The 13,506-nt window shown below is 32.9% G+C and overlaps 1 protein-coding gene across 2 annotated transcripts in view; it reads left to right on the top strand.

Moving 5' to 3' along the window:
- The window catches only part of LOC137399387 (peroxidase-like), a 50,918-nt gene that overhangs the window by 32,089 nt on the left and 5,323 nt on the right, over positions 1-13,506 (top strand). Inside the window, exons 2-11 of one of the 2 annotated variants that reach the window (XM_068085477.1) lie at positions 4,310-4,374; positions 5,259-5,373; positions 5,776-5,864; positions 6,134-6,304; positions 7,072-7,251; positions 8,085-8,297; positions 9,125-9,346; positions 10,026-10,129; positions 11,159-11,301; positions 12,949-13,088. The exons of the other annotated variant lie outside the window; for it this stretch is intronic. Of the exons in view, the coding sequence (XP_067941578.1) occupies positions 4,310-4,374; positions 5,259-5,373; positions 5,776-5,864; positions 6,134-6,304; positions 7,072-7,251; positions 8,085-8,297; positions 9,125-9,346; positions 10,026-10,129; positions 11,159-11,301; positions 12,949-13,088 (1,442 nt within the window). The remainder of the gene's footprint in view (positions 1-4,309; positions 4,375-5,258; positions 5,374-5,775; positions 5,865-6,133; positions 6,305-7,071; positions 7,252-8,084; positions 8,298-9,124; positions 9,347-10,025; positions 10,130-11,158; positions 11,302-12,948; positions 13,089-13,506) is intronic. 2 annotated transcript variants of the gene reach the window in all.

The following is a 13,506-nucleotide window of genomic DNA, read 5'->3' as shown; positions in this document are numbered from 1 at the left end:
TAGCACTAAAAGTAAAAGCATAAAAAAGTGGCTGTGCATTTCTTTTTCTCAAATGATCAGTTAAAAATATCCTTATAACAATAAATACTGAGCAACTAACTACTGAGTTGCAGCCATGAGTTGTTATCTTTTAATTTTATTGATTAAAAAAGGTAATCAATTTTGTATAGTTCAAGTTTGAGTTGGTTTGATGTGAAGTCTTTGTAAAATTGTATTTCCAATTATAAACAGAAGAGAAGCTGCTCCGACTCCCGACTCTCCCGGAGATGAAGCAACTCCAATAAATAATCCTGGTGTGAACCCACATTAATGCTAGCTAGAGTGGTATGCTGGTCCATGAACAAAGTCACAGGTTCAATTCTACCATTGATTAATATTTCAACTATTTACATTCTTATATATGTTTACTGTATCTTTCTTCTTCTATATATATAAATCTCAAATTCCATCATTCGGTCTATCCAGCGATAATAGCTGTTTGAATCTAGGAATGAAATATCTGCTTTTTCTGGATTTGATCTCGGAACCTTCTGTTCACCAGGTGATAACCTAACCAATGGAGCTACGCAAGATGCAATGGATTGATTAGGCGATATGAGTCATTATCTTGATTAAAATTCGCATAACAATCTGCATTATGCAACGCCACTAAAGCTTGCTCTCACGGCTCTTATTAGTAAGTTTAGCAATACGGATAGTAGGTCACACAAATTAGGCATTGGCATTGTAGCAGGCTAATAGCAAGTGGCAGGTATCTACATTACCTGCCACTGTTTATAGGCTGTTTTTTAATACCCGTGCAACGCTAAGCATTCGACTAGTCATTACTATAATAAGAGCTGCGTCCATCCGTCCATAAAAAAGATTGCATCATACAGGATTTCAACATGCAACACCTAGCTTGGTAGCCTAAGACTCCTACAGCTGCACCAATCAATCACATTCAGGAATAATGGAACATTGTACAGGTAGTTATTCTTTTTGCGCACAGCCAGAGTACTAGTAGTGATGAAGGCTACTAGTAGTGATAAAGGGTACTAGTAGTGATAAAAGGTACTAGTAGTGATAAGGGTACTAATAGTGATAAAGGCTACTAGTAGTGATAAAGGGTACTAGCAGTGATAAAAGGTTCTAGTAGTGATAAAGGTACTAGTAGTGATAAAGGGTGCTAGTAGTGATAAAGGGTACTAGTAGTGATAAAAGGTACTAGTAGTGGTAAGGGTACTAGTAGTGATAAAGGCTACTAGTAGTGATAAAGGGTACTAGCAGTGATAAAAGGTACTAGTAGTGATAAAGGTACTAGTAGTGATAAAGGGTGCTAGTAGTGATGAAGGGTACTAGTAGTGATAAAGGGTACTAGTAGTAATAAAGGGTACTAGTAGTGATAAAGGGTACTAGTAGTGATAAAGGGTACTAGTAGTGATAAAGGGTACTAGTTGTGATAAAGGGTACTAGTAGTGATAAAGGGTACTAGTAGTAATAAAGGTACTAGTAGTGATAAGAGTAATAGTAGTGATAAAGGGTACTAGTAGTGATAAAGGGTACTAGTAGTGGCAAAAGGTACTAGTAGTGATAAAGGGTACTAGTAGTGATAAGGGTACTAGTAGTGATAAAGGGTACTAGTAGTGATGAAGGGTACTAGTAGTGATGAAGGGTACTAGTAATGATAAGGGTACTAGTTGTGATAAATGGTACTAATAGTGATAAAGGTGGTGATATTATCATTTATGGTGACCTTAAAAATTAGCCAATAAAACAAATTATTTACCAGCGGTAATATCGGCAAAACCAGGTTATTTTTTTCATTTCCATTGTTTAAAAGGCATTTTCTCCTGAGTCAGGTGAAGCTTTGACACCAAATATTATTAGCGACTTAGACGAAGGCTTTGATCACAGGCGTGGGATGCTTGGATGAAACACAAAAAACACACAACACACACACACACGTGCACACGCGCACACGCAGACACGCACGCGCACACACACTATGCAGGTCATCTATGGTGACCTTAAAAAGAGAAATAGTCAATAAAACATATTATTTACCAGCTGCAACACCTGAAAAACCAGTTTTTTTTCAGTTTAGTTGTTTAATAGGCCTTTTCTTTTGAGTTATGTAAAGCTTTGACACCAAATGTCTTTAGTGACTTGATCGAAGGCATTGATTATATGCGTGGGATGCTTAGATGAAACACGCACAATGACAATGTAGGCCTTATTAGTAATAAGGCCTAATTTGTCATAAGGCCTAGAGATGTCAGCAACAGCATAAAATAAACCCTTATCTGCTTGCATCAAGTGTGACACAAATCGCTGTTTAACCTGCTTTCTATTCAGAATTAAACATTTGCTACAGCATTTTACCCGCTAGTGCTGTTTCTACTCAACTAAATGAAATATCGTTGTGAGTACCGAAAACTCGCACAACTTACGTGCAGACTTGATTAACAAAGCTTAAAACCATGAAGCGAGATACATTTTAAAATTGGTGATGCACTAGTTGTTTTACGTTTCCTATGAATCATGATAGCAACATATATTCTTATTACGACATTTTTGGCTAGCAGCCCTCTATGTAGATAGTTCATTTTTAGCGGCAAACACTCTGGGATGAGGAAAGTGTGGCTTTCAGACATTTGATTAAGATTAATACCTTTTCCGCTTAAAGAGTTTAATTACGGATTTCCTTGTAAGCGCGCAGGGCGTAGCCACAGTACCAACAGAGATGTTTTACCCGTACTTTTCCCTCATTCCTTTTTTTCATTATCAGGATTAAAGTTTAATGTGATATAAGGGTTAAATTTCGAATGCTTCAAACAGAACCAATTATATGGCTGAACAATGGCTGCAGTAAACTACTATTGGTAAACAACTGTGATCCAGGATTTGCTCTACCCCTTACTGTGATATTACAAGCAGAGCCTTCATTTCCTCAACTTTGACTATATATACTACACCGATTGGTGTGCTGGAGAGTAACAGTTAGCCTTTTGTCACGATAAGGGGATACATGGCGCACAATATGCTCTCTATAACTCTGTGAGTATAATTCAACTCTACTCATTTCTGCTTATTGATTAAAATGATTTCAATGGTTTGGTGCGCATTACAAAAATACATCAACTTTTTCATTTTTTATTCACGCGGTCTTCCGCCTAACATCCATTTTTAGCAGAGAAAGGTATTTTAAGCAATATATATCACTCCATTTATTTGATTTTACTGGCTAGCTGTTGCCCTTTTTTGTTTATTTGTTTAGGATTTTTGTATGACATAATTTGAAAACTTTTGTGTTGGAAATAAAATTATTGCTAATAAAGTAAAATATATATAATACAGTGACGTAATACTTACATTATAATTTTTTTTGTAATATACTAGTAATTTTAATTAATTTTGTTTGCCTCCTGCTTGTTGTATACTACCATATTGACTCAAGCTTTTTCCATCATTCCTACACATATGGGAACCTTTATACTATTTTCTGCTCTGATATCAGTGTTGAGTAAAAATTTATCAAGTTTACAAAGCAATATGTTCTGAAAATCATGACTGTATTTGACTAACACAAACACTCAAACACAGCCTTATAACTTTAGCAATTCAAAAGTCCACATCAATTTAATAGATGCCAAGTTTAAAGCAAAAGGTTTTTTATGTTACTTTTTTGTCGAGATAAAACTCAAATAATAGAGAAATTTTATGTGAAACCGAAGCATAACCCTTTATTGTTTCAAGAATTAGATTCAATGCAGGGAAAACTTGGTAACAAATAGTTAATACTTCAAGGATTAATTTGTAATTAGTAGTACCGTTCTATAAAGATGGTTTTATTTACTTTTTCTCTAAAATATAATAGCAGCTGAATATAAACGAAAAGGAAAGGCTAGTAACTGCATATTTGTTAGTTATACGTCTCATAGAGCAACCAAACTATGTTAGAAAATTGCCTATGACTATCATTTCAACTTGTGATTTGAACAAAATGCATACCTCTAACAGTTATTTGGAAAATATCATCACTCGCTGCCTTAACAATCTTCTACCTAATATCCATTTGCTTAACAGAAAAATGTATTTTAAAGATATGTCAAACCATTAATTTGATTTTAGCAGCTAACCGTTAATCCTTTTTCTTGTTTTGTTTTATGAGGCTTGTATAGGGTAATTTGGAAGATACTTCTATTTAAAATGAAATTATTATTAACAAAGTAATATATATATATATATATACCCACTATATGTATTAATTTCCTGCCATAAGTTAGCTGGTATATTTTTGATCACCACCAGTATATGTATTTTAAAGGCTGCTCCTTATTGGAGGACTGGTAGGAGTCTCAGGACAAACCATCAATGCCAACATACTTTCTAGTAAGTTATTTCTCTTATTAATCAGCAATTGTAGCTTATTACCTATAAATTATATATATATGTATATACAGTATATATATATATATATATATTATTACCTTGTAAATATGTTTTTGAACAAAGGCATATGTCTCTGATGAGTACATACACTATCATCATCGTTCGAGAATTGAAAAAAGATTGCATTTTGCAAACAGCAATTAGCAATGTCAGGAAATATTGCCTTTTAGTCTTTTGAGTTCCGGCTTAATACTTCTACAACAAAACACTAACAATCTCATGATAGATATATTGAACAATACCAAATTGCTGTAATCAAGTCTGTGGGTAATTTGTAAAATATCCAATACTCTGTTACCGCCAGCAGTTACCAACATTGTGAAAATCCTTCTGTTTTTGTATTCAATTAATTCGCTAAAATATTAATATTGCTAAAAAATAACAACCAACAACTAACAACTAACAACTAGCCACTAACAAGTAGCAACTAACAACTAGCCATTAGCAACTATTAACTAACAACTAGCAGCTAACAATTAGCAACTAGTAACTACTAATTGACAACTAATATCAACCGAAAAGTCATGAACGATAAAATTTGAAAATTGAATACGCTTTTGACAGTAAAAGTATGTCTAAAAGACCTTGTCAATTAACGACATTGAAAAAAACGCATCTACTAACTAAAAATGCTAAGCAGTAGTTTGTACACCAAAATACTACTTCGTGTGCTAGAAATCCTCAGTAGAGCTTTATTTTAATCTTTTTACACATCTGGTATTACTCAAGTCAACTGCTTAGCATTCTTTTAAGTTGTTTGTAACACACATACAACTTATAACCTTTGACACTTGCCAACATGTGCCTTTTTGTCATATGTACAGCTGCTGATGCTGAATTAGCGCAGGATGCAAGTGAAAACAATTTTCTTGACCAATTCAGTGACACTTCACCAACTGAACCACAACCAGCTTCAACACCACCCCCACCATCACCAACGTAAGCTGCTAAACCTATGACCTTTCTTGATCCAAATCAATTAACTTATATATACCATGGTTATTAGTATGAAATATGGTTTTTTGTTTCAAGCTGCATCATCTTTATTTGGTCTAAGATTTATAGAAAGAGAAGCCAACCCTTAATATTGAATAGCTACTACATGAAACCTGCTCAGTTTACTTCTCAACAAAAGCAACTGTAGTTTAACATGATTAAACATACAACACTATGTTGGTTCAATTATCATCTTTATAAAAAAATCTTGCCTTAAAAAATTAACGTCTATTGAAATAAAATAAGTCATAGTACTTGAAACAGATTTGAGTAATTTTGTTTTTTTACTAGTGAAGCATTTTGCTGCTAATTTTTGTCACTTGTTTTAAATTTTATTTTCATCAGGCTAGCAGGTCCTGTAGGTGAACCAGGTGCACCAGGTTTCGATGGAGCTTCAACACAATCATCCATAAGAGGTGTCCCCTTTAGTACATGTACGTATATTCATATTTATCTATCCCCTCAGACCATACTTTCTATACTTTTAAACCTCATGACAATGTTTTGCGGATCACTGTTAATTTTTACATAAAAGCCAGCTTAATTACAGCTTATAAGATCTAAAATATTTTACAACAAAAATAATAAAAATTCTTTAACAAATTTACAAACATTAAACATTTAACATTGAATATACATTATAAATATAGCACGCTTATATAAAATAGTTTGTGAACTTTGTGTGTATTATTGTGTTGTACAGCAACAGTAACAACACCTGAGCCATGCGTCTATGATGATGACAACAATGCACCATGTACTTCACGATTCCGAGAACCTAACGGTAGGTGCACCAATACACGAACTCCAAGAAAGACATGGGGAATGGCAATGTCACCGTACTCCAGAATCCTTCCACCTAAATATGAAGATGGTAAATATCATCGAGTCACATTTTCACATTTGGAAAAACTATGGAATTAAATGAGACCAATAGTTTAAATGTTATCATACTCATATTGCCTATGAAACAGCTCAATGCCTCTAACCTGTTCTTTACATTTCCTAAGACTTGAAAACTTTATTCAGCAAATATCTCTTTTTGTTGGATAGCACAAGGTATTTGCTGTCAAAGTTTACAAATATGCATTAAGCAGTAATTTGTGATGTTATATTTTTCTTGTAAACAGAAAATGAAATGCTATAGATAAATGGAGTTTAGAGCACTCATACTTGACAGTCCTAGTAATCGCTGATATTCTTTATTTATTATATAAGCTATTTCTAAGGCTATAGCAAGTTAATTTTGGGTTGAGTTACTGTCATTTGAGATGATGATCACCTTGCTGTAACTAATCAATTTTACCAAAGCAAAACTTGTAGAGCAATGATTCTTTGCTGTATATTTTACCTGACGTCTTCTTAGTTGACCTCATTTACACTTTGAAGTTAACTTTAAATAAGGAACTTTCTGGTAAAACAGGCATAAAATAAAAAACTGAAACCTTCAAAAATTATGCTGCCTAATTTTGCTGACTTTCATGTTGCATAGTGATAATTGTTTATAGTTCTTTGGTTTCTACAAGTATTTGCACTTTCTCAAGTCTAATTTAATAAACATTTACGTAACGTATAACTTGTTTGCTAGATTTGCTTGCTTGAACAACTATTTAAGTTTCTGTACTCTACTACCTACTACAGGTTTGCAACAAAGACGACTCACCGAGTTCACATCAAACACTCCCCTCAAATCACCTCGAGAAGTTTCTACTACTGTCACTACTACGAATGTCGTACTTAACTTTGAAGGAGTCAGCTCTCACGTCATGCAGTGGGGACAGTTCATTGCGCATGAGTTCACCCAGCTTACCCTAGCAGACCGTAAGCTAGCTATGTACCCGATTGCTAAACATTTTTGTAAAAGTGAGCCTTTGTAAGAGTGAGACTTCGTCTGTTCATGATTTATGTCAGCGGATCAGCAGAATTAGTAACTCACACTGTTAGTGCAGCGACAGCAGTTAGCAATAATTTATTATTTTGGCAAATATGTTAATATATATATAGTTATGTATTGTTTTGGTGGGACTGTAGACCCGCAGCTAAATATCGAAAAAATAAAAGCTTAGTAGCTTTTTTATGGTGCAAAGCAAAATTTTTCTGTCTTGTTTATAAATATGGAAAGATTAAAACAAACAAAGTAGGTGTTGGAGTAGACAAACACAATGCATCCTTGAGTTACATCGGTAGAGAAACATTTGTGTCCTTCCTGTCAATGCTAGATGAGAATGAGAATGACGATGAGAATGACAATGAGAAACCTTTCTGTCAATGCTAGATGTTGCAACACTGCTAGCTCATTTTAAAATAATTAAATTCTAAAAAAATCAAAACTGTTATCCCATGTGTGATCTACCTGGTAAATTTTAAAACTGGAAGTTTAAAGAATTTTATAACTTTTTAACACTATCAAAAACTTTTTTTTATAAAATTCATTGAGATACCATAGTGATAAAAATAGAAGATTTTTGTTATCAATAAGTTAAAAGCAAGGAAGATATACAAGTACGTGAAATGCAATTATTGTTTGTTTATATGTAATGTTTGTCTTCTGACTTTGCTGAAAGGGCTTGACAAAATTTAATGTTCTTTTGTTTAATAATAGAATAATTTCATAAATTCTGCTCCTTTGGATAATATTTTGTTAATTGCTGTAGGCAATGCAGCTTGCTGCCCAGATCAGATCTTTGAAGCAGCATTTGGACGACAAGGGACTCGTGCAGAGCTGGAAGAAGTTCGACAACTAGTAGCCCAAGAAAGAGGGAATGTCTGTCAGCAGATCGAGCTACAGGATGATCCTGTATATGGACAAGATATCTGTATCAATCATATACGATCTGGTGCAGCTCCCCTTCATAACTGCGTTTCAGGTAAGTTGAAAGGAACAGGTTGCTTCCGTCTTAATATCTTTATTAGTGGATTACACCTCATCATGGTGCGCTGCGCGTTTGTGCGTGCAAGTGTGTTTGTGCGCATATTCGTGCTTGTATGTGTATGTGCATGTGTGCGTGCATGCGCGTGTGTGCATGTGCATGCTTGTGTGTGCTTGCGCATGTGTGCGTGCATGTGCGAGTGTGCATGTGCACATGTGCATGCAAGTGTGCATGTGTGTGCGTGTGTGCGTGTTCGTGTTTGTGTGCATTTTCGTGTTTTTATCTGTCTACCTGTTAGTTTGCGTAAACAGTGTTTTAGGTTTTGCGCTGATTCCATACGATCTTCATACATATATGCTCTTTGCCTTCCGGCGAGGCTCTATAAAACATTTGCCTTTAAAACTCCTTCTGATTTTTGAGAGTTAGCCTCTGAGAAACCTACCTTCAGACTACCTGTATGAAAATTATAAAAATCCTGCGCATCACCACGCTTACAGCTAGTAATTCATAACTTTTATGTAATTTTCATCTAATAATAAGAATATTTAAAACTTCTGATACTATCTGTTTTGCTTTTGGCTTAAAACTTAGACTTTTTGCTGTTTGTAAAGCCTAAATATTGTTTTTTTTAAATTCAATGCATTCTTAAATATTTAAAATGCTCTATCATACAATGGAATAAATTGGGATGTAGTTGCTAAGGGCAGATTGTAAAGTTTTTGCTATTTCTTTGGTGATGCTTTGTATATTGATATCTTTTAAACTGCTGCAACCACGGAATTTAGAAATATTGTTCATCAACTATAAATTGTCAATATTTTTAGGTCCGAGAGAGCAGATGAATGCTATTACCCACGTCTTTGATGCGTCCAATGTTTACGGCAGCTCTCTGGAAGAGCAGCAAGCGCTGAGAGCACCCAGTGGAGGTAGAATGGCGACTCAAACCGTCAATGGTGCCACACTTCCTCCTCCTGACACAGCTAACTGCCCAGCTTCTGCTGCTAGATGTCCATTTGCAGGTGGAGACAACAGAATCAACACAACACGTGAGTTTAATTTTTTATACTATAAATGAAACGTGTTGAGTAACTGCTACTAGGTTGTCAAATGAGTTTAATTTAGATATTTTATTTGATTATTTATTTGCATGGTTAAAAAAGTCAGTAGAGAAATAAGAAAACCTTTCTGTGCACCGCTGTAAAACAGAATTCAAAAGTCCCTCACAACAAGAAAATCAAGGCAATATAGAAGAATGAACAAGTCGATATGTGCAAATCAAGAAAAGCATGATTTCACATAATTTCAAATGTTGCTAGAATATTAGTTGCTTGCCACTGATAGATCTGCTGTTGTGGATTGTTAGCTATTTATAGGAACAAAGTGCTACTGAAGTGACATCAACATTTCATAACAGTGTTTAAATTTCGAAAGTACACAGAGCTACATTTCCATTTCATCCCATAGAAAAGAATATGCTATTAGCCTACTTGGTTTTTAACTTTTAAAGCAGCCCAAGGCTTGTTTAAATTGTTTAAATTTCAAAAGTACTTAGAGCTACTATTTTATAACATCTCATAAGGAAAAAATATTCGATTACTTGGTTTTTAACTTTTCATGGCAGCTCAAGGCTATTTGTTGACTACTCAGTTACTGTGGCATAGCAGCATGCTTATAGTTGTTTAAAACTAGTTGAAGGCGTATAATCGAATATTTGATATTTTACAGCAAACCTGGTTTCTGTCCACACGTCTTTCATTATTAAACACAACCAGATTGCTGACAGACTAGCGACACTGAACTCCAACTGGGATAATGAGAGGCTCTTCCAGGTATGATAAATCCTAACATTGTGACCACTATGAGCACTTTAAGAGAAAATATAGAAAAACCTCCATCTAGTTTTTTATGCCACTCATTCTTCAAATAAAAATAATCTTCAAATAAGGAAAGCTCTGAAAGTCTTGAATATCTATTAAATATAAAATCTTAAAATTTTATCCTTACACCATGTTTTGATGGATTTAATATATTTTTCATAAATAAGTTTATATACAAATGACAGTTCTTTATAGATTTAGTATAATAAAAATTTGATTGCAAATAAGCTATATCTTTATTGACAAATTTTGCGTTCAAGGTAAAACTAATAGTCATAATGGTAAAATGGGTAATATAATAGATAAGTTAGACAACTCCTAATGTAATAATTGCATGAAGGTACAATCTCACAATAAATATTAAAAACTGCAACAATTACATAAAAAGTATTTGCTTTAAAAGCCTTTGCGTTTATGATGGGAATAGCACCAAGTATTTATGTTTTGGAAATACATAGAATGTACCAAGATCCAATATGCAAGGCTGCTTTTTTACTAGAAACACTTGTTATAAATTGAATTGTAGCTTCAACATACAATGTAAATAATCCTTCTTTGACAATAATAAAAGCCTTCTTTACCTTTAAAGTACAATTAAGCCATTTTGAACATTTTAATTTTGTGAGAATATTGTTGCGCATAATGTTAGCTGACAGATTTATACATATTAATACATGTATATAATTTTTAATGTAAATCTACAGTAACCACTAGTGTCTCAGCCAGAATGTTTATTATATTATTATATAAATAATACCTAAACAAAAAGGGTGCAGGTGATCTGCGAGAAGGTTTTCTGCTTTGATGTTATTTTATTGCCTAGACATTATGCTTGTTATTCAACTCGGCTCGGTTAATTAACACTAAAATGATGGCACAAAACTATCTTTATGTAGCTGCCATTAGTAGATATTATTCATCTTACTCTTGTGCAATTGTTTACAATTATATTCTAAATAAAGCAAATGTCAATATTAATAGGAAACAAGAAGAATCATCGCTGCTATACAGTCAAACATTCATTTCTATGAGTGGCTGCCGATTGTTCTTGGAAATTCCATCATCAGCAAGTACAGACTACAGAGTTATGATGGTCATGACAGCAGTGTGAATCCAGCTATTTAGTATGTATATCTACTAGTATTAGTATATCTCTAATATACATCTCTATTAGTATTAGTAGATCTCTAGTATGTATCTCTATTAGTATTAGTATATCTCTAGTATGTATTTCTATTAGTATTAGTATATCTCTAGTATGTATCTCTATTAGTATATCTCTAGTATGTATCTCTATTAGTATTAATATATCTCTAGTATGTATCTCTATTAGTATTAGTATATCTCTAGTATGTATCTCTATTAGTATTAGTATATCTCTAGTATGTATCTCTATTAGTATTAGTATATCTCTAGTATGTATCTCTATTAGTATTAGTATATCTCTAATATACATTTCTATTAGTATTAATATATCTCTAGCATGTATCTCTGTTAGTATTAGTAGATCTCTAGTATGTATTTCTATTAGTATTAGTATATCTCTAGTATGTATCTCTATTAGTATTAGTATATCTCTAGTATGGATCTCTATTAGTATTAGTATATCTTTAGTATGTATCTCTATTAGTATTAATATATCTCTAGTGTGTGTCTCTATTAGTATTAGTATATCTCTAGTATGTATCTCTATTAGTATTAGTATATCTCTAGTATGTATCTCTATTAGTATTAGTATATCTCTAGTATGTATCTCTATTAGTATTAGTATATCTCTAGTATGTATCTCTATTAGTATTTAGTTCCATTTGAATAAAATTTTCCAACTACTCAGCTTTTATATACAAAAGTGTAGATGTGAATATCAGTAGAAATTTTATAGGTAAAATGATTTGGGTAAATTTTTGACTTATTTTACATTATTGGCCATAGTTTTATTTTAAACAGAAATATTTTTTAAATTGCGTATTACAAAAATCATAAAAAACCATCAAGTTTTTCATTAAAAGTTTTTACATGAAATTTTTTTATTATAGTTTGTTATTATAATTATTTAAATTATTATAATTTATTTAACTACAAAAACTTTTTATAGTTCACTTATAAAGTTTTCACTTAAAGGTTTTGAATTGGGAGTTTGATCTAATGATTAAGTATTCACCTTTCCTAGTGGTAATATCTTATGCATTGGATTTAAATGTGTAGTTTTCTTTGGTGTTTCCATAGTTTGAATGATAATACTTTATGAAAATTAATAACCAGTACTTACCATAAAACATGGTCAGAATATTTTCAAGGAATACCATTGTTTACGCCACAGAGCATTTGGATTCTCTTATTTATCTGTCAATCCATAAAGCCTATAACATATGTTATCAACTTATCAACAATTGTGGATGCCAAAGGCTGGTTTGGATTTAAAAATCTAATTCCAGCTACATGTATAAACATTTATTGTAAAATCTGTTTATATGTTTCTTTATCTAGTGCATCTTTATTACATTTGAAAAGCTAATTGTTTTTAGTATATGTATTGCGCTACATTTATATGACGTTTTTAGCTTTTAATTGCTAATAACAAGCTTATAACGCAAATTAGTGTTTCAATTCAGGCTGATGTGCAGGTCAAAATCAAGAGCAGATGTAAACATGAGATCTGATACAGAGACTTTTGGGTAGCACTTTGTTAGTTTATCTATAAGAGGCTATTTCTTTATTATTGTTCTGTAACTCTATCAGGGTTATTCAAGAAAACTAAATTTGTTTTACAGTAACGAGCTGGCTGCAGCTGCCTTCAGATTCGGTCACTCTTTAATCAATGGTCGGTTCACCTTGGAGAAGGACAGCGGAGCATCTGTGACTGCCGATCTGCGAACAAGTTTTAATGACTTTAACACCATCTATAATGACGGTAAGTGTCTTGTATTGAAAGATTATTGATGTGTTTTAATTAAAAACACTGCATTATATCACCAGCCAGCCAACATTTTCCACTTTTTTAATCTTAAGATGAGCCTACACAAAATCTTAGCAGATTTTATCAGAAAGTATCCCTATTTTTTACCATTTGCGATAGTTTTTTTATGTTGGTGGTGATCTGACTGCCAGGATGTTTCAAGATTAAAATCAACAAAACTTGATCACTGCTAAAAGCCTCATATCTAACGAAAGTGTGATTACGGCATCTACAATTGCTAAGAGACTGACAAACACGTAATAGAAAAACGTAACACTGCAACTTGATCATAATAGCTGATATCAACTATAGTATTACTATAGTATCAACTACAGTAAAACAACTGATGTATAGCAATGATAGAAGCTGATGA

This window comes from Watersipora subatra, chromosome 7 (genome assembly GCF_963576615.1).
Source record: "Watersipora subatra chromosome 7, tzWatSuba1.1, whole genome shotgun sequence".
Classification (NCBI taxonomy): Eukaryota; Metazoa; Bryozoa; class Gymnolaemata; order Cheilostomatida; family Watersiporidae; genus Watersipora; species Watersipora subatra.
The sequence above is the reverse complement of the archived record's forward strand: the minus strand, read 5'-3'. Positions and strand labels throughout refer to the sequence as shown.